General features: G+C 43.6%; 1 protein-coding gene across 10 annotated transcripts in view; it reads right to left on the bottom strand.

Annotated features, from left to right (window-relative positions):
• Positions 1-242: 242 nt before the first annotated feature.
• Positions 243-25,014, bottom strand: part of MAPK8 (mitogen-activated protein kinase 8) — a 73,434-nt gene continuing 48,662 nt past the window's right edge. For 7 of the 10 annotated variants that reach the window (XM_053305947.1, XM_053305946.1, XM_053305951.1 and 4 more), the window contains 5 exons: positions 17,847-18,029; positions 15,693-15,817; positions 13,792-13,855; positions 3,134-3,211; positions 243-1,900 (listed from right to left, as the gene is read on the bottom strand). In XM_053305947.1, the coding sequence (XP_053161922.1) occupies positions 1,755-1,900; positions 3,134-3,211; positions 13,792-13,855; positions 15,693-15,817; positions 17,847-18,029 (596 nt within the window). In that variant the 3' untranslated portion in view covers positions 243-1,754. Of the gene's footprint in view, positions 1,906-2,385; positions 2,435-3,133; positions 3,212-13,791; positions 13,856-15,692; positions 15,818-17,846; positions 18,030-25,014 lie in introns of all 10 variants that reach the window. The other 3 variants (XM_053305955.1, XM_053305954.1, XM_053305956.1) reach the window with 3 other exon arrangements.

Below are 25,014 nucleotides of genomic sequence, written 5' to 3'. Positions count from 1 at the left end.
TGACCTACCTGTTCAGCAGCTATGGAATTGACCCTCTTCTGCGGATGTGCACCAAGCATTTCATGCATCCCAGGGTGGTGATGAGTAAAGCTTTAAGAGGCATGCAGGTCCCTATCTGCTTCTCAGCTTCCCCCTGCCACCCCACCGTGGTGCTGTCCGTTCCATTTGTTCTAAGAACTGAATAGGTAGAGTAGTTTAAAAGACCTTGGGGAACTAAACATCAATTATCTCAGTCTTCATGGTTGTGTCCAAAAGATGCTTGTGCTATTCTGTTTAATATTTGTTTTCTGTAGGCAGTACTGATGTACACTTTAGTTCATATTTAAATCTACTACATAAAATACTTCTATTTACACAAGGCAGTTAATCATCACAGCCTAAATTCACAAAAACATTGAATTTTTCTACTACATAATTTCTCAACGACTGTTTTACTCATACATAGAACTTAAGTCAGCTGTGTGCACACGTGCACACACACACACCATTCAATAATGTACGCTGTAAACAATTAACATACTTCTGTGAGGAGCAGCACCATTTATGTTATTATTTAACATTTCTACATAATGAATTGTTTTACCCCCCTTTCCTTTCCTTTCCTTTTTTTTAAAGGTGGCTTATAGAAAATTGTATCAGTGCTGAAAACTACTTTGACTTGTCAGCTTTTGGAATTTCTGCTATGCTGGTCCAATAAGGTTGTAAGTCAAAATATCAAAGTTGTTGATCCAGAAGTGTTTGTTGTTGATCCAGAACAATGGATCAACATTGTTTGCAGCAGCACGCATTATTGAGACACACTCACTAAAAGAACTGGAAGCTATAGGAGTATTTGAGAGGAAAAAACACTGAAGGGGAGGGGGAGGGGGCTTCCAACCAAGAACTGGACTACTCTTTATGCATTTGGTGAAGTAGATTATAGCCCCTAAATGTGTATTCTAAAATAATTTATCTTCAAGGTGCTACAAAACACTTTCTTATGAACAGGTAGAGAAACAAATTCCACAGAATAACATGCAATGTGGAAAATATTAATCCGTGTTGTTGAGCAATTTAATTGTGGATGAGTCAGAGTGAAGAGCCAGGCTAATGGCAGCTTGGAGTAAAGAATGTATTTGCACTGCAAAGTTGTGTTTCAATCAAGTGTCATCTTGATTCATGATGGCTGAATCATGCCAAACTTCTGCACAATAAGTTGCTGTCTGATGCAAGATTGCTAGAATTTACATAATATTCCCCATACACCACAGAAGCTTTCTTTGTTCAAGGCTGCCATCCCTGTATCTGTAACTTGAACGTATTGTTCAAGTTTTTTTTTTAACCAGCCACATGGCTTAAAAGAAAATATGAAGCTTATTTATGGACTGGAAAAGTCTGAAAAGATAACACAGACACCCACCTACCCCAAATTATGTTGAAAAAACAAAACAAAAACCTACCATTAAATAAAGCTGTGATATAACAGTCTGAACGGCAGTTACATTTAATAAAGCAAATCTTACAAATGCAATTTAAAAAAATAAAATCAGTATCACAGTAGTAAAACATATGTAATTTTAAAATCCATGATAAAAATTATTAGGTTTAATACTGTACAATCAATTACAGGAAAGCATTGTGGTTTACAACTTACAGTTTAAAATTAGCACTTTGAAATGACCCCCACAATTACTTCTGGAAACATCCCAAAATAATACCACTGATTTCTGTAACTGAAACCCGTACTCCCAATGCATCTACATCTGTAGATGTGGTCATCTACAGCAACCCAGAGGTCCTGCTGATGTTTCTAGACTGCTGTCAGTATCTGAGGCCAACGTTGGGTCTGTGGACATTGAAGACACATCATTGACAGATGATGACGAAGATGGATGCCGAGAGCCATTGATCATTGCTGCACCTGTGCTATGAGAAACAGAACATCAATTCAGTTACAAAGAGATTGGTCTACTTCACTGCTTGCTCTAATCTGTCTCCTCCTAGAAGGCAATTAATGCTCCCTACTCACTTAACATGACTAGATACCTAAGAGAACAATCCCATAAAATTCATCAGTCTCTGATCTACTGACATAATTAAGGGGTGCCCTAGAAGTAACTTGCCTAGGGAGCAAGTTGGTTAGAATCCCCACTGGTATGTTTCCCAGACTATGGGAAACACCTATATTGGGCAGCAGAGCTATATGAAGGTGCTGAAAAGCATCATCTCATACAGTGCGGGAGATGGCAATGGTAAACCCCTCCTGTATTCTACTAAAGAAAACCACATGGCTCTGTGGCCGCCGGGAGTTGGCACCGACTCAACAACACAACTTTACTTTAGAGACTGAAAAGAGATGCAAATAACAAAAAGAGCCCCTGAGTAAGCTGAGAATTTCAAACTCACTTGCTTCATTTTGGACAGTGGGCCCTGTAATGTCCAGGATGGTCATAATCTGGGACACACAGAGAATAGTGTTCACAGTTCACTACAAGTGATAAGCAAACTTGCATGTGGTGGAAGCATCCTGATACTCAACATTTATGTAAACAAGGGATATTGATACAGGATGACAATCCTAACCAACTAACTTTACAACAACCTGGGGTATTCCTAATCAAAGTAAACTCTGTTTTTCCTAGCAATCCCCTTAAATCTCTAGAAGACTGTGTTGTGGGGATCTCTGATCTGCTATCAGTGAGTTACTCTGGGGAAGCAGGTTTTCAACAGAAACTGAGCTCAAAGTCACTTTCCCTCACCGAGGTCTTTTGAATTCATTCAGTGTATTCATACTGGAGCAGGCTACTGTGTTTCCTATACACAGATGTCCTAGCATTTACACTTATCTATTTTTGCTACAAAGGAAGCAGAAGGTGAACCAGAAGCACCTGTGTGCCTAGTTACAGACCATTGCTGCAATCCTTATGATTACAGCAACTTCTGAAAAGAATGCTACTATCATGACAACCATATATGTTATGAATTTACTTCTGGTCCCTGGTTCCGTTCTTCATATGAATGAGAGCAGACATAAGCTCAAGGATTTATACAGTATAAAATTTGGTTCACCACATCTGTGAACTTAAATCTGCCTGTCCTTATCATATAACAACTAGCTGTAACTAAAGCTACATGTTATTTTATTATAACCAACCTAAAGGAGGTGGCTGTCCACGTATAACCCCATTCTTGGTTCTCTCCTCCAGGTCCATGACTTCTTTGTAAATTAATTCTGAAAATTCATGAGATGTAATGTTATTTACACAGTTTCTTAAACAAGGCAGAAAAACAGCCTTATATGAAAATAGTTGGGTGTTCTATAATAAATAGATCAGGGATATATTTTCAGGAAATACAGAGGAAAGAAGTGGATCAGAAAAAGCTGTCCCTCCCCCATTGCACATGTGAACTGTTATTCCATGCATGCAGTGTTAGTCTGGATATCAGCAAGTCTGTCTAGGGCATGAAAGGTCTATTCCTGATCATTCTTGGGAATGGAAAAGAGGTAGACAGAATGCCCAACAACAGGTGAAAGGAGGAAAGGTAAAAAGGCAATGTCTGGAAACAAGACCAGCTTGTCACTGTGGAGGTGCCGATATAGAAGGTTGTAATACAGGCAAATAGTTCCACAGCCTGGCATGCTGAAGTGATAGCCACAAGAAAAGGTATTTTCATGAAATGAAAATCACATATGGCCATGCAATCAAATGGCTAGAATATCAGCTGCAAGAACATGTTTGCACATATATCCAAATGATATATTTTTGATTTATCAAGTGTAATTTCTCTAATCAATGTCTGTAGGACCTAGACCTATAACTTCTGATTCTGAATGTTCTCTATGAACATTGTGGACTTCAGAAAATGGAAAGTTTGCATAATCTGGCAGAAGCTTCTCAACTGTTTCACTTTAGCTTGCTCCTTGATTATCCCTGCACATTTTCAAAACGTCATTTTTTACTTTCACTTGTGCAGAAGATGAAAGAAACTGAAGCAAGTGAAAAGCTAGAGGAGCTGTTGTGCAAAGGCCTGCCACTGTGCTGCAAATACCTGAAGATGTTTTGTGTTCTGCCGCAGTACCCTCTTCCATCAAGTCCTAAGAGTCTTGCTAGTTTAGTATTTCAAGCAAATGCAGGTGCAATGCTATCATCACTAACATTACTATCTTTAAATGCTTAGTGCAAGAGATTTCCAACAGTGTAATGACTATTATTTTAAAAACATTACAGGTGTTGGAGGCATGGACACCACAACAGATCAAGTCCAAGCTGACAATGGAAGTATCATGGGCAAAAGATCAACAAACCCTTAAGAACTACAGGTTGCTTACCTGTAACTTTGGTTCTTCTAGTTAGTGGTCATCTGTCCTTTTACACAAATGGGCTATGCATCTTGCGCAGAGACCTCGTCGGAACCTAACAAGATCAATTCTCCTGCTTTGGGTGGGAACCCCGCCCCAGCCGCTATATGCGGCTGCACCACTTCTCATCCCCTCAGTCACGGAGTCCAGCTTCAGTAGACCCTGCGGGGAGGATGGGAGTGCATGTAAAAGGACAGATGACCACTAGAAGAACCAAAGTTACAGGTAAGCAACCTGTAGATCTTCGACGTGCTCTCTGTCTTTTACACAAATGTGTAAAAGCTAGCACACAAGGAGGAGGGAAGAAAGAGAAGCAATATGTAATCTGCCAGAAGTATTTATTTCAGAAACAAGTACATCAACTGAAAATGGACTGCAGGACACTCCTGCCAAATACAGCATCATTCCATGCCCTGGCATCAATAGCATAATGACAGATAAATGAGTGGGGCGAAGCCTAGGTAGCTGCCTGGCAGATAGCGTCCAAGGGGACCGCGCAATCAAAAGTGACAGAGGCTACCACAGACCTAACTGAGTGCGCCTTAACTGTTGCAGGCAACTGCTTATGAGCCAATTGATAGCAAAGTTCAATTGTGGAGACTATCCATCTGGACATGGATTGGGCAGAAACATGGAGACCTTTAAGTGGCCCGTCATAGATAACAAACAAGGAAGGAGTTTTTCTCCACTCAGTGGATCTCTGGACACAGAACAATAATGCCCTCCTAACGTCCAAACGATATAACCTGTGCTCTGCATCCGAGGAAGGGTTCTGGAAAAACACAAGCAAAATGAGTGGCAGAGAACAGTGAAACACAGAGACCACTTTAGGAAGGAACTAGATATCTGGCCTGAGTAAAACCTTGTCCTTGTGAAACTGAAGGTATGGTGAATCAACCCTCAGGGCCCACAATTCACTCACCCTCCTAGTGGAGGTGATGGCCACCAGAAAGGCGACCTTCCAGGTCAGGAGACGGGGACCAATTGAAACCAAATGCTCAAAGGGAGGCCGTAGCAAACCAGCCAAAACCACAGACAGGTCCCAGGCTGGAGACATAACAGGGTTGTCCGGAAAGACATGGGACAAACCTTTCAGGAAACTTTTAACTAACGGGTCCTTAAACCAAGAAACCCAGGTTGTCGGGGAATGTGCCACAATGGCAGCCAAATGGACCATAAGGGACGAAAGTTTTAGACCAGATTCCTTAAGGGAGAGCAGATATTTACAGACATCCTGCACAGAAGGGTTAAATACATTGAACCCATGCAGAGCAGAAGCGAGTCCAATTATAGCCATAGGATTTTCTTGTGGACTGCTTCATGGCTGCAAGCAAAATGTCCCTGAGTCTCAGCGGGAAGTCAGCAGGACCTTCCAGGCCGTCAGGTGCAGGGGTTGAACAACCGGGCTGAACATCCGGGTGGAGCACCCGTATCCCCTCTCGCGACAGCAGGTCTGGTAGTGCAGGAAGGCACATCCAAGCCACCGCCAGCCACCTCGGGCCTGAAACCAAGGCCTCCTGGGCCACCATGGGGCTATCAGGATGCCCCTGGCCTGATCCACTCTCAGTTTGCGCAGCAGCCTCGGAATGAGGGGGAACATAGAATGTACAGTAGATAGGACGAAGGCATCGCCTAGAGAGCCCTTGCCTTCCCCACTCCTGGAGCAATAGACGGCACATTGAGCGTTGTCCCGGCAAGCAAACAGGTCCAGAGTTGGAACTCCCCATTTTACAAATAGGAGAATTTGATAGGGGAACCGTCATTCAGCTCAACTTGTCCATCTGAACATTCAGGGAACCCTGGATGTAGACCGCATGAGGCGACACCGCATGTGTCACGCACCAGTGCCAAAGGTCCAGCGACAGGAACAGAAAGCTCCTCAAAGACAGCTTTCACTATCATATTGTCCGTTTGGATCATCACCAAGTGACCCACAATCATGGGCAAGAACCCTGTGAGTGTAATGAATATGGCCAACAATTCCAAATAGTTGTTGTGTCGGGTCCTTTCCCAGGAGGACCAATGTCTGCTCAGGTGAAACCTGTCCAAGTGCACCCCCTCCAACCAAGCTCCGACACATCAGTTGTGACTAGGAAGCCTGGAAAGGGGTGCCGATGTTCAGATAGCAAATCTCGGCCCACTATGCCACAGTGGCCTGCACCAACCGCCAGGGCGTGTGCTCCAAACGGGCTGAACCCCGAAGGAGATCGAATACATCCAAGAACCACCTTTGAATGAAGCGCATCCGAAGGTATGCTTGAGGAAGCATGTAAGTGGTGGCTGCAATATGCCCCAACAAGCGCTGCACCGAGCGCATAGTCTGTGGGCCCCCAGCTAGAAAAACGGTGGTCAGCCTCCTGAGAGTACATATGTGGGCATCTGGGAGAAAGACCTTCTTCAAGGTCGTATTGAAGATCAGCCCTATGAATTGTATCCTGTGGGTTGGTTCCAGTTGAGATTTCTTGAGATTGAGCTGAAAACCCAGAACCGGCAGGGTATCCACGACCATTTCGAGGGCGTCCAGGATCACCTGTCTAGTGCGCGCCACGATGAGCCAATCGTCTAAATATGGCAGGACCTGCAACCCTTGTTCCTGCAGGAAAGCCACCACCAAGGCCAGGCATTTTGTAAAAACCCTTGGTGCTGTTGTGAGACCAAACGGCAAGGCTTTGAATTGACAGGGGATCCACCCTATCTGGAAGCACAGGAAGCGTCGATACTGAGGGCATATCGAGACGTGATAATACATGTCCTTCAAGTCTAGGGAGACCATCCACATGTGCTTTTTTAGGATGGCCAGTATTGTTGGTACCGACAGCATCCGGAAATGCCCGCAAACCAAGTCCCTGTTCAGGGCCTGGAGGTCCAGTATAGGATGCTGACCTCCATCCCATTTCGGCATGACAAAATACCGGGAATAGAAACCGGGACTCTCCCGATTGGCGACTCTTTCTATCACATCTTTCAACAGGACAGTGGACACCTCATGGTCCAACTCCAAAGTGCATGGAGTAGTCACGACCCCGGACACCCGGAGCCGACTGGCTGTGATCCCTGGTCTTTTGCAGAGATGCTTCTACAATGATAGAATTAGGGGTGGGGTGGTTCTTTAGAAAGACCGTCTCATCCTGCAGTTGCACCCTATAAAAATGTTCCAAATACCAATTGGGTTGAGAAACAGTCGCTGGCTTTTTCCAATGACCCCGCATGACCCCCAGCAATGCCGAGTTAAGGGGTAAAGCAGCCAGTACCTTGGCCTCCGCATCAATATGGCTAAATAAGGGATCCAATTCCCCTTTCTGCTGTGTACTGAGGCTCATGCCCAGTGCAGACGCCATGTGGGCCACATACGCGGAGTACTGCTTATAATCCTCTGATGGAGAAAGGGGCTTAGAGTCCAATTGTATGTCCAGAGGGGACGACCCCGGAGAAACAGCCTCCAATCCTGGGGAGCTAGGATTGTTCTCACAGTCTGATTCGGGAGGCGTTAGAGAATCTTGTGCCATGGCCGTCGAAACCATAGGGGAGTCCAGCTTGTTTCCCATGATATCTAGTACCAAGACTGGAGGCTCTGATGGTAGCACCTGAGCAGGCAGCGACGTTTGTTGCTGACCCAGAGTCACGGAGGGCGAATCATGTGCACAGGCCGATCTTGAGAGGGGCATTGCAGGGATCGAGAATGAGGCCTCCCTTGCGAGTGCAAGTGGGGCTCATGCCAATCTTGAACAATTCCTGGTCTCCCATACCTTCCAGAGGAGTGGTCATCTGAGTCCCAACGTGAACTCCGATCCCTAGAAGGGAGACGCTCCTGGCGCTGCCGAGGGGGCGAATGACGCAGAGGTAGCCACAACATGTCTTCTGTGGGCTTGTCCGGTGAATATGCCTCCTCCTCGGATGAGGCATATCAAGGTTCATCAGTCACCACTGACTGTTCATGTGGGCACAATCAGGCGCCAAGGCGAAGGAGTCCCCAGTCTGCAGCGAACTAGGCCAAATGGAAACCACTGACTTCGGTACTGGTGGGGCTGAAGCCCTTATTGGGCGATCCAGGGATGCATGGTCCATTCCTGAGTCCAACTTAGGCTTCTGGGCAAACGGGGCCTCCGATGTAGGAACCGACGTAGTCTTCTTTTTCTTCGGGATAGGAGAGAGGTGTTGACCTGCTGGCAAATCATGAGGCAACTTTGGCTTCCTCTTCCTCGGTCTCAACATCAAAGGAGTCGGAGAAGGATCCAGCACTGTGGGCAGAGGACGCTGAAGCAAGTCCTCAGAATGCACCGAAGCACTCAAAACCATCGAGAGATTGATGACAGGAGACACCGAAAACGGTATTGAGACTGCATTTTTGACTTCTACGGTAGCGGATTCCGAATGCTCCAACTCTGCCGAAAAAGCCATCTTAATGGACCGCTTCAACGATAAACCGTACGAAGAATGGAGAGCCAAGTCTCACAGGGCTGCACGCAAGTGAGAAGCCCTATTCTTTTGAGCCTGCTTCGTAAACCTCTGGCAATGAAGACAGGTTTCGAGAATGTGGGCACAAAAAGACACTCAGTATGAGGATCAAGGGAAGGAATCTTAGATCCGCAACAAATGCATTTTTTGAAGTTTGTCGTGCCCGGCATAAATGCCGTATGCTGGCCGGCCACCACGCTCCGTCCCAGCCGGGATCAGAGCTCCAAAGAAAATGGGAAACCCATAAAAAACAAAACACCAAGAATAAAAACGCTACTATGAGAAAAATAAGAAATAAAGGAAGAAACAAGAAGGAAAGCAGAAAGAAAACAAGGGGATAGATAATAATCCTACTTGTTGCTAAGCTACAGATTCCACAATGATAACTGAAGCACGGATGACAAAAGACTGAGGGGATGAGAAGTGGTGTAGCCACTTATAGCGGCTGGGGGCGGGGTTCCCACCCAAAGCAGGAGAATTGAGCTTGTTGAATTCCAACAAAGTCTCTGAGCAGGCACATAGCCCATTTGTGTAAAAGACGGAGACCATGTTGAAGAAACATTTTTTAAAAAACAAACAGTGCCATCTTTTCCTCATCTGGTTCAGGCCCAACTCTAAGTTTGTGTAAGCCCTCGGGTAATGGAGTATCACTGGGCTGTTTTTTGCCTTGCCCCTTCGGTACCACACCTTTGAGTAGGCAGAAAGTTGAATTCAATGGCACAGCCTATGTGAAAAATTGTGAGTACCAAATTTTCCTTGAAGAAGTACTGAAGGTGAAAATCAAAAGGGAGGAAAACATGCAATTGACTGAGGCCTGGCGAGGGAGTAAACAGCCTATTTAGAGGTCAATGAAGTTTTAGAGTGGGAAATAGAGGGGATGGAATTAGACTTCTATGGCACTAAAAAAGTACTGTCTGAACTTGCGAAAAAATGATCGTATAGGAAATGAGAATTGGATTGGTCCTACAACTCTCCTGAACCAGGTTCAGGCCCTGATAGACTGACTAGCTTCATGGTATCAAGGGAATGTGCCATCTTTCTAGTATTTTGAAGATAATCCAGTGCTAAAGAGTCACTGAACAGGAGTCCTCAATACATGCCTACTGTTCAGCAGCAGGGACAAACAGAGGCTTCATTTTGCAGTGTTGTACTGAATTGCTATTTAGTCAAATAGAAGGTTCAGATTAGGCATGTGTGAATCGATTCAGGTAGAAACTGATTTGTACCCAAATCCAGCTGATTTGGACCATTTGGAGACAGAACAAATTGCCCCTGTGGTCCACTGGCTAGATTCGGGTCCAAATCAAATCGCGCCAGATTTGATTCGAATCAATTTGGGATTCGGATTCCTCCTATTAATTCCCTCAGATCCCCAGCTTTTGTTTTTTTAAAAAAGCTAAGCTCTAACCTTTGTAGAAGTGAAGTTATGGAGCAAAATGTGTGGTCACTATTTTTCATGTGTTTGGATTCTTTGGTCTATAATAACTTTTATACTGTCAAGTGTCTACTTCCATGTGCCAACTATACCCCCCTCCCACCCGTAAGGCAGTGGGGTACTTCTCAGTTTATGTTCCAGGATTTTTTTTTAAGTGTTTAGACTCTTTGGTGTCTAATAACCTTTCCTGATAATGAATGCCTATGAGGATTCATTACACACAAAGAGTCTAAACACCTCAAGAATTCCCAAAATATAAACTGAGTATGCAGTGGCTTGCAGGTTGGGGGATAGTTGGCACATGGGATGCCACTAATTCCCCACCCTATAAGCAGTTGGGCCAAAATGAACAGAAGAAATGAAGGTGTGCAATGAATCCTCATTGGGATTCATTATGAGGAAAAGCTATTTGACACCAAAAATCCAAACACTTGAAAAATAGTGACTGCACATTTTGCTCCATAACTCCACTTCTACAAGGGCTAGAGCTTATTTTTTTTGTTTTTAAAAAAATGAAAGTTGGGGATTCATTTTAGGGTTAAGATAGGGCGACTTTGAATCCCCATTATTTCCTATGGCAGAAATATACAAAATCAGTTAAAAATGGGGGGGGGATAACTAAAAATCAACCAAGTGTCCCACTGCCTTGAAATTTGGGTGGTTGGTGGCACTCATGGGGACCTACCCACCATCCAAATTTGGTGCCCCTAGGATATTTGTAAGTGGTCTAAATCGATCCAAATAAGAATCAAATCCCAATCAAATCTGGGAAGATTCAGGAGAACGGGTTTGGACACAAAACAAATCAGGGGTGATTCGATTCAGGCACAAATTGAATCAAAAAATTGATTCATGCACATCCCTAGTTCAGATTGATGTATGAGCAATATGCTTTAGGGAAGGTGTTCTAGGTGAAGCTGCATCTGTTATCAAAATCAGTTGGAAAGAGACCATGTAGGTCTCATAATGGTGGATCAAGAAAGTGGCTGTGAGTAGGAACCAGATAATCCTTTCTTAGAGTGGTACAGACCAGCACAGAATTCAGAGGCAGGTAGCTGAAGAAAAACAGTTGTGGATTGGGTCTTCAGGTTGTGGGGTGCTACAGATGAAGGTTTCTCCTAGAACTCCTTGATAACACCAAAAGGACCCAAGACGATAGGAAACAGCACAGAAAGCATTAGCTTGAATACTGGATCTATAACAGCTGGCTTTGGATCTATAACCTCAAGGCAGAGGATCTGGCACTGTATTCAGCCAGCACAGACACGTAAGTCCTCACCTGAAAAGGGAAGCTGCTGGTCTTCTATAAAATTATCTGGTGATGGCTCTGAAGCTCTATCAAAAGTGGAAGATTTCACTTTCAGGTCGACCTGTCAGTTCCAAGTCCATATTGGAGTCAACAAGGGATTGGGAAAGAGTCCCCAACTCTTGCTGTAGTTAGACACAAGCCCTTTGAGGCCTTGAAGTGGCAGAGTGGTAGGAGTTGTTGACAGGGTCAAGCTGTAGATAGAATGGGAGGTGCCAGTAGAATCAAGAACACAGACATGGCAGGAAGGCTAATTTAGTCTGGGATGGCTGTCAGAGCAAACAATAAGAGAGAGAAACAACTGTAAAGTCCACTATTTGAGTCAAAAGAAGTTCTGAGGTTATACGTGCTAGTGTGGCAAGTGCAGAAGACAAGGACAATGAAGAAGATATGGCGGAAGCATTCGGCAATAACGGGGTGAATGAGCCCTTTGATCCTCTGCTACAGGAAGCTCCAAGACCTTTGGCTCAGTGGATGTCAATCCCAAGGGTGCACAGGCTGGAGGATCTGGCAGAGGACAGTAATGAAGCCACTGAAAGTAGAGTTTGGTGAATGAGGAAGATGGAGTCCCTGTAGTAGTTAAGAGTATCAAACTAAGACTTGGGACACCCAGGTTCAAATCCCCACTCAGCCATGAAACTCACTGTTTGACCTTGGGCTAACTCACTCACAGACGATCTTATCCTAAAAAGTTATTGTGAAGGAAAAAATGGTGGAGTTTCAAGGCCACCCTGAATTTCACGGAAGAAGGGTGGGATAAACATGTAATAAATGCATGAATGCATGCATGCATGCATGAATGAATGAATGAATAAATAAATAAATAAATACGGGTTCACATGCCAAGTTGACAAATAATGAGATTAACAGAACAAACCTGGATTTTAGGAGTCATGTTTCCTGGAACACTGCCATTGGAAGAGAGGGCTGCATCAAGACTGAAGCTACTTGGACTGAAGCCAGTGGAACTAATGAGTTTGGAGCCATGGGCAGAAGTGCATATGATGAAGTAATCAAAGGTTCCAGAAAAGCAAAAGTGACAGTCAAGTGAGGTACAGACTCCACTGAGACCAGCTGAATCCTGGTGGAAGCTAGGGGTTTGGCGATGATGTTGTACATTAGAAAAAGCCATGACTATTGGCAGTACTTCTTGTTATGCCTACTCTACTCTAGATCCTGGGCTCAACGAGTGTTTGTGAGTCTTCTAGGCCAACACTGATGAGGTGGAGTGTTCAATACTGAACCTGTGAAACCAATATGGCACCTGGGTGGGGGGGTGCAGAGGGTTGATTGGTTGGAGAACCAAAGACTGATGTCAGCAGAGCCCAGGGCAAGGCTGGAGCTGAGGCCATATCTGGGGACTTGTCCACAGAAGCCTGTCCAAAGAACTGAGAGCAAAGCAACTAAAGTTGCTTCCAAAGGAAAGTCTGGAGCCAGATACGTCTATTTCATCTTGCCTGCTTGATGAACCATGGAGAGAGATTACGCTCACAAGAATGACACTTCTTGAAAGATGCTTGCTGCACACAGTCAAGAAAAAAAAATCTAACTACTTAAGACAAAAAACAAAAACAAAAACCCAAAAACTAGGTAGCTCAACAAAAGGAGGAAAAATCAAAAGGAGAGAAAGAAAGAATATAAATAAAAAACAACCAACTAAAGCTACGGCCATGGGCTGTTGCAGAGGCATTATCCATTGCTGCTACCTGCATGGTGACTATATAGAACTGAGCAGGAAGGCACTCACCTCATATCTTAGAGCACATGAACCTCTGCTCTCAGGGGAGGAGCTAGTACCCTGGCTAAAGATTCTGAAATGTTCAAAACTAGCTCCGTGCATACTACGACCCCATAGGTGATTTTAGTATGCACAGAGACCACAAAGAAGAATAGGGAACATATAATATGAAGCACTCTGATCATGAGCACAACAGTGTCATTAAAACTCATTAAGGTATCAGTAGTCTGCATTTGATTAATCATGACCCTGCACAATTTATGTAGGAGAAGAGGCTGACAAAAAATGAACACCTTTAAGAAAGAAGAAGCCGGGGGGGGGGGGGGGTGCGTGTTCAGAAGCCTGCTGATTTAGGAAACTGTTCAAATTGTCAGTTATTCCCAACAATGCTTGTAATAATAAATGCAGTTTCCAGTCACTCAACAGAAACTTACAAGAAAATGTTCTGCACAGCAAATGTTTTTGCTCTGTAGCTCCAGCTAGGCTCTCATCAACAATTGAAAATATATTATTCTCACCTTTCCATTCTTCTATTGTGTGTTCTCTTTCATCTAACTGCTTGTCTGGTATCTTTGGAGGAGGCTGGGAACAGGACAGAGCAGATAAAACTAAACAAAAGGCAGCAGATGGCACTCTAAATATAATCTCTCTATTTCAGAAAAGGCATGTATATGTATTGGTGCCTTTCCATACCAATACACTGGTGGGTGCACTACAGCTTATTAGTAGTTTTGTATCAGGTAACAGCCTAGGAAGCACTGCTCACCATCTAGGACTTCTTTCCTGGGCTGGCTCTTGTGATGAGCCCAAGCACAAAGTATTCAAATACATAATTACTGCAAAAATTGGTGCAACTATATCTGTGTTTTAATTTTTTTAACATTTTGTTTTGTTCTTTAGGAATATAAGGCCGGCATTTCACTTTCAATTTCCTGGGTTTTGCCATGACACCTTACCAGCTGGATTCTAACACTCAGTAAGCCACATTAAATATATCTGTGGTAATGTTTAGGATGGAGAAGTGCCAACTATCGTGCTATTATCAACCATCTGGAATACTATTCCAATATTGCAAGCAGATAAATAAACCAGAGCAAATGTTTAAAATCACAGTGCCAGTCTGCCCCATGATGCACATGGAACAAGAACTCGATGTTAGCACCCAACAAAGGGAGATGATGGTTGAGCCTGAGCTTAAGAATGTCCATATTCTCTGGTTTAGGATATTCTCTGGTTTAGGCTCATGGGGCAGACAGTGAGAGAAAACTACACCAAGAAGCAGCAATGCAGATCAAATTTTCAAAATGGAAATAATCAAATAAATTACACTGTAAACATGAATTGAGAACTGCACTTTGCAAATACTTTACAGGAATCAGAAAAGGAAAGTGGGAGGGACCCAAGAGCCAAGCCAGACGTTCTCCAGATTCAACGTCCACCTCAAAAAGAAAGATTTTGAGGGGGACAACCCCTTGCCTCAATGAAAAAGGCCTACCTTTTTTTTCTTGGTTGTTTGCTACTTTTTGCACAGTCTCTCTATTTGCTGCTTGGGGCAGCCAATTTTTTTCTTTCATTTCTTTGCAAATGATTCTAGCCAGGAAGGGATAACTCAATACAATGATGGCACAATGCTATACAGACAACCACATTCAGCTATGTGCCATCGCCACTAAGGACAAATGAAACTCAGGGATCAATTCTAAGAAACAAACAGTGTTGCAAGCCTTTTGCAAAAAGGGGTTCCAAAAATCACGCAATTGGGAGAGGTTAATTATGTCAATTATGTTGGAACTTTTCACAAACTGACTCTCCCCCCACCTCCACCACCCCATTTAGGCTCAGCATTAGACAAAAACCTAAAAAAAAATTAGACAAAAACCCCAAATTCAATAAAGTTAGGTTTATTCCGAGTATTTGTAGCCCCATTGAATAATATTTTTAAAATTCAAATATAAACATAGGGACTTAGGAAGCTGCCATGTCCTGAGTCAGACCATTGGTCTATTTAGCTCAGTATTATCTTCAGACTGGCAGCAGCTTCTCCAAGGTTGCAGGCAGGAATCTCTCTCAGCCCTATCTTGGAGAAGCCAGGAAGGGAACTTGAAACCTTCTGCTCCATCCCCTGAGGGGAATATCTTACAGTGCATATCTTACATATATCTTACATATATCTGACAGAATATCTTACACACTTCTAGTCTCCCATTCATATGCTACCAGGGCAGACCCTGCTTAGCTAAGGGGACAAGTCATGCTTCCTATCACAAGACCAGCTCTCCTCTCCTACAGTGAGGAGAAACATACAGTGAGCAAACTGCTAGTTGTAGAGCAAAAAAAGCAGATTGATAGGGGAACCCTCTGGCACCCAACAATGTGATCTGCAACCTTACTGGCACAGAATCCAAAGTCTAGAACTTACTGCCTCTGCTTCTGTTGGGTCATACCAAACATTGATGTACGGGTGCTGAAGAGCTTCATCTACCGAGATTCTTTTTGACGCATCTATCACCAGCATCTTGGATAATAAATCTCTTGCTTGACTGGCTGCAGGAGTAACATTTAATATAGGATGCAATATTTAAAAATTGGGCATGGGGTAAGTGGAGAAAATCACACAAACAAAAAGAGGGGGGAAATTTATTAATAGCTTATTTGGGGGTACAGCTAAACCATTTCCTTTTAGTAATTTCTGATTTAATATTAATGTAGACCAATTTATGACCAATTTAATATTAATGTAGACCAATGGATGCATTATTAGACTAAAACTATGCAGTCCACAGAACACAGTTTTGGAAAGTAGGGAAGAAAAGCTGCCTCCAACATGGCTCCTCAGCCTCCAACACCTTCCAGAAGTATGAAAGCTGCTCACAACTATTCTCACAAATGTTGTATCATCCCCTCCCCCCCACTTCCATACAGTTTATAAGTTCTGCAAGCTGAAAATAATGTTGTTGCTCACACTTGGGCAGAGATATGGGTTTTCTGGACATTTTTGAATGATGCAAATTTCCCCCTCATTTGTGTAATTTTTTTTCTAAAATTACTAAACAAATTTTCCTCTTGGCATAAACAGATTATGATCTGATTTGCCATGTTAGTTGACATATTTATATGGGAGGTGGGGGAATATAGCTCCAGCATATTATTTTCCTACACTGTACCTCAAAGGTTTTTCAAATACTGAAGTATTTGAACTGAAGTTGAACTGAAATATCTGATGTGTGGAAGGGAAATTAATAAAGCCATGTGCTTTAACTGTTATACTGAAACAAATTTAAAACTTTATGTGGAAATAATTTATTGGAATCTTTATCTTTATTGTATATATTTCTCTAAGGCGTACTCATAGCTAATTCCATGTGTGGCAGCTCTCGTGTGAGTTCGTGAGCAGCAGCCAGATGGCGATGGGTATGGGCAGGGGAAAGAAAATGGTGGTGGCAGCTGGTTGGCTGGCGGGGTGGGGAATGGTGGTGAACAGCGGCAGCCGGCCGCCAGCAAACAGAGAAAACAGCAGTGACGGGCAGGTGGGGGGAGGGACGGAAGAAGTAAACTACTGCGGTGGATGGGCAGGCGGAGGCACAGACTCTCTCCCTGGACCACCTGCTGGTTAAAAGGAAGGATGGCCTGGCTGCCGGGTGGAAGAAGATAAAGGCTGGCCAGCAAAACCAGTGGGCAGGCAGCGGAGAGGGCAGTGCACTCCCTCTCCGGCCTGTCTGCCGGCCAAAAGAAAGGATGGCCCAGCAGCAGCAGCACCAAGGGTAGGGGTGGTGGGGCGGGGATGGGGGAGAACTAGAGGCACAGATGCTCTGTGCCCGGCCCAGCTAGTACTCAACAAATCAACAAAACATATGTACTCTCACATTCTTCCTAGGTACAATCACCTGAAACTTGCTGAACTTAATATTGCATTGAACCTGTCTAATATTCATTGTTATGAATGATTTTTATGAATCAGTACTAGATATCTGGACTAGCATTGCACATGTGCAGCAGTGTGAGTTCTAGACTACTGCTGCACTATTACTTGGACAGGGGGAAGGAGCAACTTCAGCCAATCTTCCCTTCCCTTTCAAGCTCACTGTGTATCACCAAAATATGTCCCTGAAGGTCACACAGCCCTCAGGGACAAATTTTGGTCCATTTGGTGGGCTTGAGAAGGAAGGGAAGACTGGCTGAAGTTGCTTCTTCCCCCGCTCAAGTAACAGTACAGCAACAGTCTGGAACTTGCACTACTGCATGTGTGTTCAATGCTAGTCCAGATGTCAGGCAATGAAATTTTAGAAATGGGAAATTTTCCATCAGAAAAATATATATATGAGAAATTTCTCCATGGAAAATTTCCATCCCAATTTGGGAAGCAAATTAGAGGACATTCACAGGCATTAAAAGGAGAGCATTGAAGAAAGTGAATATGTTTGTTATGGTTTCTTGCTGAAAAGAAACCAAAACCAAAAACCCCACTTGCAAGAATTCACAATCTGATAAATGTTTTACCTTCCACCTTTCCAGGCTGCAAGCCTTCTGAGATTATAAGAGAAAATACAAGGGTACCAATGCACAGAAATCTTACCCTTCAGTTTGTTGTGCTCAGAATCAACTGGAAACAGGACATCTGGAAACAGCTTTTCAAAACTATAGCCAGCATATTTAGGCCTGTTCTCAACATATGTTCTCACTGTTGGTTGCAGTTTCTTCATGAACTCAGGGCATGGTGTCCCTAGTTGTTCAATGACTTTATTCCACTGATCAATATCTGAGGTCAAACAGCTAAGAAAAACATTACATGACTGGTGCTCAGGACAAAGCTATGATAAAACCATGGCAACGAATAGGTTATTTTTGGCCTTAGTGAAGCAACAATGATTAGTTAAGTGCAAGTCCTAACAGCTGTTCTCCTCTTTATTGATGCTGGTTTTTAATTACATTTGACACACATCTGCACACAGGAGAGGTTTGAAGACTGGCCATATAAATCAATCAATCAATCAATCAATCAATCAAATAAATAAAAAGCATCTCAAAGCTCAAGCTAAAGAGAGACAAATATCCAAAGAAAGGAGGTAGCAATTTTACCAAACTTTTGTAATAACCAGAGTTATTACAATAAAGATGAGGATGAGAAGTGGGAGAATACAACTAAACAAACAACTCAACCCACTCAATAACAGTTAGTTAAATAAGACTGTTTGGTAACCATCATATAATTAGTTCAGCTTCTTTCATAAATCCTTCTTTTAGGTGTTTTTCTCTCAACCAGGAGCTCTCATTGTGTGTCCCCACCGCCCCTCTTTTTACCACACCTCTTGTCCAACACTAATCTCCAGCAGCCTATTTATTATCTCTCATCAGGTTATTTCCTTAGCGCCTTAGTTCTGTTAACCAGCACCCTGCAAAATTAAAGTTGTCATACCTCTTCAAGCCTTCATCCAGAATTTTGTGCCACAAACTCCAAGTTTAGTGTCACCTTTTTTAAGGGTGTAATGGACATATCAAATTGGGGTTCCTAATTAACAACCCCCCCCCCCCGAATCTGATCTCTATTTGGCTCAAGTTTCACAAAGCTGGGCTAATGCCCTAACAGTCGCGCCACATGCTCAGTAGTGATGTTGTATAATGTCACAAATCATGCTTGCTTACAACTTGTACCCACACATTTTATTGGTCTTTGAGGCCCAAATCAAGATGGGGAGGATGGAGTGCCTGGCACCAGCAAAGATACCCCATGAAGTCCATGTGGACATGGAAGACACGGAGTATGTGGACTTTCCCCACCTGTCCATTCCCATGTTCCCCATTTCCCCACTCCTCCCATAAGTAATGAAATAGGCCTTACACTTGCAATAGAATCCATTAGGTTACCCCCCACTGCCAATGTCAGAGTACTGGCAAATGTGTCAGCAATCTGGCTTCATCTACAAACAGGTCACGCTCTGTATAACCTTGCTAGTCATAGTCTTTAGTGAGGCAGGAAAATCTGAATAACTTTTGAACGGATGATCAAAACTTCATCAAACCAATAAAGGATTGCCTTGAATAGATTACATCAGTCATTGTCATCAAAATTTGAAAGAAATATATAATATGCCTGTCATTGCTGGTCTACAACTGAAATAAAGTTTTACTTACTTACTGATATGCCTGTCTAAAAATTGAACAAAAAAAGGTCAGTATATCAATTTTCAACAATTAACTTACTGTACCTGTGATAACTTTTAACAGATCACTTTGATTAGACACATTTGTGGGACCTCGTCTAGTAGATCATGCATGCCAAGTTTCAAATTATTCTCAATAAATATATTTATAAGCAATAGAATTGAGGGTTGTAATGGTGGAAACATTTTTGGCTACTCACCTTAATTAAAGGGACATATCCTCCCATTACCTCATGGGGTTTCCCTCAAAACCTCAACCAGAGTTTTGTGCTGTTTTCTACCACCAGCCTCTAGTTTTGTGCTGCCTCTTTTAAGGATGTAGCTGACATATCAAGTTGGAGTTGTCATGTACTGCCTGCCCTGGACATGGCTGCCCTTTGTGGCAGTCTGCTAAACTACTGCAGACTCCTAGACTTCCAAAGCCTTGGACAGGCACTGTCATTTTGGATCTTATTGGCCTTTTCCTCTAGTATAAGAGGCTTCTTGGCTGAGGCAGTGTCTTTCCTGTCTCCTTGGTTTGAACCTTGGCTTGTCTTGGACTCCTGATCACCTCTTGCTCATCTTGCTCCTGATTACTTACTTGGCTTGACCTTCGACTTGTTCCTGACTTCCAGCTCCTGTCTAGACCCTCTGGTTTCTGATCAACTAAATGTCTTGATCTCTGGCCTATCTCTGGCGCTCCTAGTCCCAGTTTTATGTTTGCACTTCCTTGTGTCTGCGGCCCATGGCTCTATTCTCTCTCTCTCTATCTGTTCAGTCGTGTCCGACTCTTGGTCACTCTATGGATCACTGCACTCCATGCCGTCCTATCTTGAACAGCTTCCTTTAAGTCCGCCATGGTCATTCCAGTGTCATTTTTAATAATATCCAGCCACCAAGTACATGGCTCTACTACCTGACACTATACACTATAGCGAGACCAAACTTCACCCTGACAGAGTCAGAATGGAACCAACAGCCACTGGTTCAGCCACAGTCTGCTCACTCCCTCCACCAGCAGTGTCCCTGCCAGAATGTTTTGATGGAAAACATGATAAAACATTGGGGATTCCTAAATCAGTGCCCGCTACCATTCCAGATGTGTCCTGCAGCATACCTCTCTGACTGAAGCTGCATATATCTTATGCTGAGCCTGTTCACAGGGGCCGCCCTTACCCAGGGTCTCTCCTTTACTTGAATCAGATAACCCTCTGTTGAATGATGTGAATCAGATGTGCAGGCCCTAATGAGTGTCTTTGATGCCTGATCAGATGCGTGCAGCTGGGGGAAGCACTTCATTTCTCAGTACGCAGCTGAATTATGGTGTCTGGTGGTAAATACAGTGGAATGAAGCCTCATAATATTTCAGTTCCATCAGCACTTATGTCTGGTGGAATTCAAGGACAAGCTTGCTCAGATGGCTGTGTTCACCATTTGGCTGTGCTGGCCAAAATGAGTTCATCACACTATCCACTGATATCTGATCAAATAAGTCCAGGAGAAGTGAGAAGGCTGACCCTAGCACTCTGCCTGGCATGAGAAACCCCCTTCTGAGACCTCTGCCTGCCCCCAACCTGAACCCAAACAGATAGATGGTTCCCAGAGGTGAATCACAGATTTGGAAAAGGGCCGACGGGATCAGGTACTGTGGTCAGCATGAACATGCAGCAACCTGCCCTGTGAAGTCTCAGTCACTGGGGAAGATGGGAAATACCCAGCCCTAAACTGCATTAGGAAGAGCATGCCTGGGGGCTGCACCCCCACTTTCTGCTTCCAGTCCAAATCTTTCCCCTTAATGGAGCATTACTTTTTGTGGCAGCCACGATACTCTCTGGGCATCCTCCAGTTTCATGGACACAGAATTCTCCCAGCACTTCCAGATCCCAAGGACTACCCAGTAGAAGGAAATGATGGCTTACCTTTGTCTTCTGGGCCAGTGACCACAGAAACACTCCCTTTGGTTATGCTGGTTCCAGAGGAACACTGGGAATAACTCACTTTCGAACAAATCTGAATGCCACACTTCTTGTTCATTCTGGGAGTTTACATGGCTGACTGTCTAAGATCCTGCCATTTCATGGGGGAATTTTGATGTTTGTGTGTGTGTGTGTGTGTGTGTGTGTGTGTGTGTGTGTGTGCGGGGTGGTGGTGGTTTAACTAGGAACCTCAGCTACACCTTTAAAGAAGGCTGCACAAAACTGTGTCTGCGACACAAAACACTGGAGGCTCTATGATTACGTTTGTTTTTTCAGAACTTAACCTAGAACTGCTATATACATCTCACTTTTAAAGGAGCAGCACAAAAAACAGATTGCTTACCTGTAATTAAGTATCCTTGAGTGATCCCGGGGTATTCTCACATATGAGCAAAGTGCAGCAGCTGCTTTGGAAGGAATTCATGTGACACTCTAGCTCTCCCCTGAGGTCCTGTGCTTCCATTGGAAAAGGTCGGTTTTTACCCTTTTCCAATGGAAGAAACAAAACTGGATGAGGTTTTGGGGGGATATCACTATGCTCATTGGGTGTGTCTGTGTGTGTGCTAATTAGCAGCCCGAGGAGGACCAACTGTCATCTGGGCACTCCGTTCTGAGAAGAATCTTATTCTCCTCCCACAGCCATTATCATCAGGCTTCAGCAAAGCAGATGAGGCAAAGCAGTGAGACCTCTACATCATTCTGAAGAGAATCTACTACCTTCTGGACCCTCCCTTCTGAGAATATTTTTCCCTTTTTATTTTTTGTTATTTTTTAAAAAAATGATTGTGAATTTTTAAAAACTGCTGTAAGACATTCTGAGCCTACTGGAAAGGGGAGGAACAAAATTCAAGGTTTGTGACACAAAACTCAGTTTGAAGCTTTGGGAGGATACGACAATTAACAATTTGTCATGTGCTGTATAATTTGAGATATTTACCATTAAAGAGGTGGCAGAAAACTCAGGATTTGTAGCCCCAAATAGCACAAAACTCTGGATGAGGTTCTGAATGGATCCCCATGAGGCTAAGAGGGGTATGACAATATCCGGGGGGGGGGCGCAGCTGTTAACTAGGAACCGGAACTTGAGATGTCCATTACATCCTTAAAAGAGGTGGCACAAAACTTGAGGCTTGTGTCACAAAACTAAAGCAACTGTCTGGATGAGGTTTGGGGGAAATATGACAATACTAATTTTTCTGGGGTTTATAGTTTACAGAGCTCAGTGCCTTCCTCTAGTATCTTTTTGCCCACTTCTCTCTCCCCCGCAAATGACTCCATTTGTTCCTTGTTTCCTCAAAACATTCCGTGCCCTTCCTTTCTTGTAACCAAATTTCCATTCCTTTACAGAAGCTTGGCATTACACTAACATCTATCATTTGCACGGTACTTTTACCCACCCGGGCAAATATTCCTCCAGAGCAAGAAGTATGTGAAGAAACTAAAGACCTTGATTTAACCTTGATTTAAAGCTAAAACGTTCAATTTTAGGGGACTGAATACTAATCCCTAATCTCAAGCAGGGATGAGGTATTTTCTTCACTATATCCCTATCCCAATGAACAGGTGCAAACAGGGTGTTTATGGAGTTTTACTGCTATCTTTTCTCATTCAAAACAAATGAGAACATTCAGTACTACTTCACTCAGATTCCTTCAGAAAGCTGATCACTTTGTTTTACTTCACTCTCTGTATGCCATAGGTTTCCATGATTCTGTCTGAGGAAAGAGTTATTTCTCTTTCTGTCTAATCATTCTTCACAGAAGGCAGCTCTTACTCTTATTTCTCTCTCTCCATCGAGATTCCTCATAGATCTGATTTTTACCCCTGCTTTCTCCCTCCTGTATCTCTAATATCTGTCTGACATTCCTTCTTGGATTATGTTGCCTCTCCTTTTAAAATATTACAAACATAAGGCTCTTCTACTCTGGCCCCTGAACAAAAACTCTAGATTATGCCCTGATAATCCCCTCTCCTTCACAACTACAACCTTCTCCTCTCTGGTCTTCCACTGTCTCAACTCAGCTACTCAGCTCCATCTAGCATTCTGCTGACAAAATCATTTGTTGCTCTGATCACATCATAGCCCTCCTTAAGGAAGCCTACAGTGGGTTCCTGTCCACTCAGATACAGAACAAGCTCCTTAGCCTTACTTTCATTAGGGATGTGCCCAAACTGGTTTGGTGCCTCAGGATGGAAGTGCTGAACCAGTTCAGGTGGGTGCACTCGAGCCAGTCTGGTAGGTTAGAGATTGATTCCTCTAAAAAGGAGGAAAGCAGGTGTTTACCTGCTCCTCCACTGCTCATCCTGGATCGGCATACAAAAGATCATGTATGGCTGCTTCCATGGCATAGGCATGCAGGGAACAAGGAAGCAGCCATGCACGGTCTTTTGCATGCCAGCTCTGGTCCCAGATGTGCAGTGGGGTAGTAGAGGAACAGATAAGCACCTGCATTCTTCCTTTTTAAAGGAATCTATCTCTGCCCACAGCTGCTGAGCTGGCTTGTGCACATACCTTATACATATATGCACTAGTATTTTGAAGCCCGTTATAATAACGGGCACTAGCCTTTTCCTCTCCCCTTTACTGTTTTTTTTTTAAAAAAAAATACTGATGCCGCCGTTGCCGCCGAAGTCCCACCCTCCCTCCCTCCCAACTTCCGAAACCACCTTACCCCGGCCCGTGACAGTTGAGCAAAGGATGACCTAAATTGAAGAGGGAGAGAGGAGCTCACAAGCAGTGCTCCTCCCTCTGCAAAGCCTCTTTCCGAACTGGCGCTTGGGGCGGAAAAGACGCCTCTTGCGGGAAAAATACGTTATTTCTATATATTCAGAGGACTCTCTCGGCATGCAGTGATATACACATTTATAAATTAAAAGAAAAATGTAATTTAAAAATACCTATGATCTTACAGGATTTATTAGCTTCCAAAACATATGGAATGTTGAGGGCACAGGACTAAGGAAATATTAGAGTAACTCATCTCATTGTATGGAGATGGAGCTTTCAGGTTTACCTTGAATGCCAAAGACAGAAAGTCCTGTTTTGGCTGTTAGCTTTTGTTGGGCTGAGGGGTGGAGAATGACATGCCCCTATCCAATCACAGCTGCTCTCAAATCTCAGATTTATAAACAGCTCTCACTTCCATCCCGGAGGGGAGGGGAGGGGAGGGGAGAAAAGAGAGTTCTAAAAGAACAGGAAGTCAGGCAGATTGTGCAAGTTTAGTAATTAAGTCTATGAATCTGTGCAGCTGAGACCATGATCTGGAGTAATGACCACCATTCCTCCTCTAGAAACGGCCCTTGCTATTCTATAGATGCTCAAACTAAAGCTTCTCTCCCCTTTCGTTGTGAATTGTAAAAAACAGTGTGGTGGTGTGGTGACTTTCCATTTGTGCTAGGCTGATGGGACAATATTTTCCCCAGTATCTGAGCAGAGAATGGGTGTGTGTGTGTGTGAATCTCATTTCATGCTGGGCTCTGGACAACCTCTCCTCTCTTCCCACAGATTCTCTGCTCAAAAGAAGCAGTGAGAAACTGTTGCACTACTACTTTCCTTTTCTGAACCCAAACACAAAGTCAGAAAAGAAAAATACCCCTGTTGACTTGGCAAAGAGGCACCTTTTACCAT

Source organism: Hemicordylus capensis, chromosome 3, assembly GCF_027244095.1.
Source record: "Hemicordylus capensis ecotype Gifberg chromosome 3, rHemCap1.1.pri, whole genome shotgun sequence".
Taxonomy (NCBI): domain Eukaryota; kingdom Metazoa; phylum Chordata; class Lepidosauria; order Squamata; family Cordylidae; genus Hemicordylus; species Hemicordylus capensis.
Note: the sequence above shows the minus strand (reverse complement) of the source record. Positions and strands in the feature narration are given on the sequence as shown.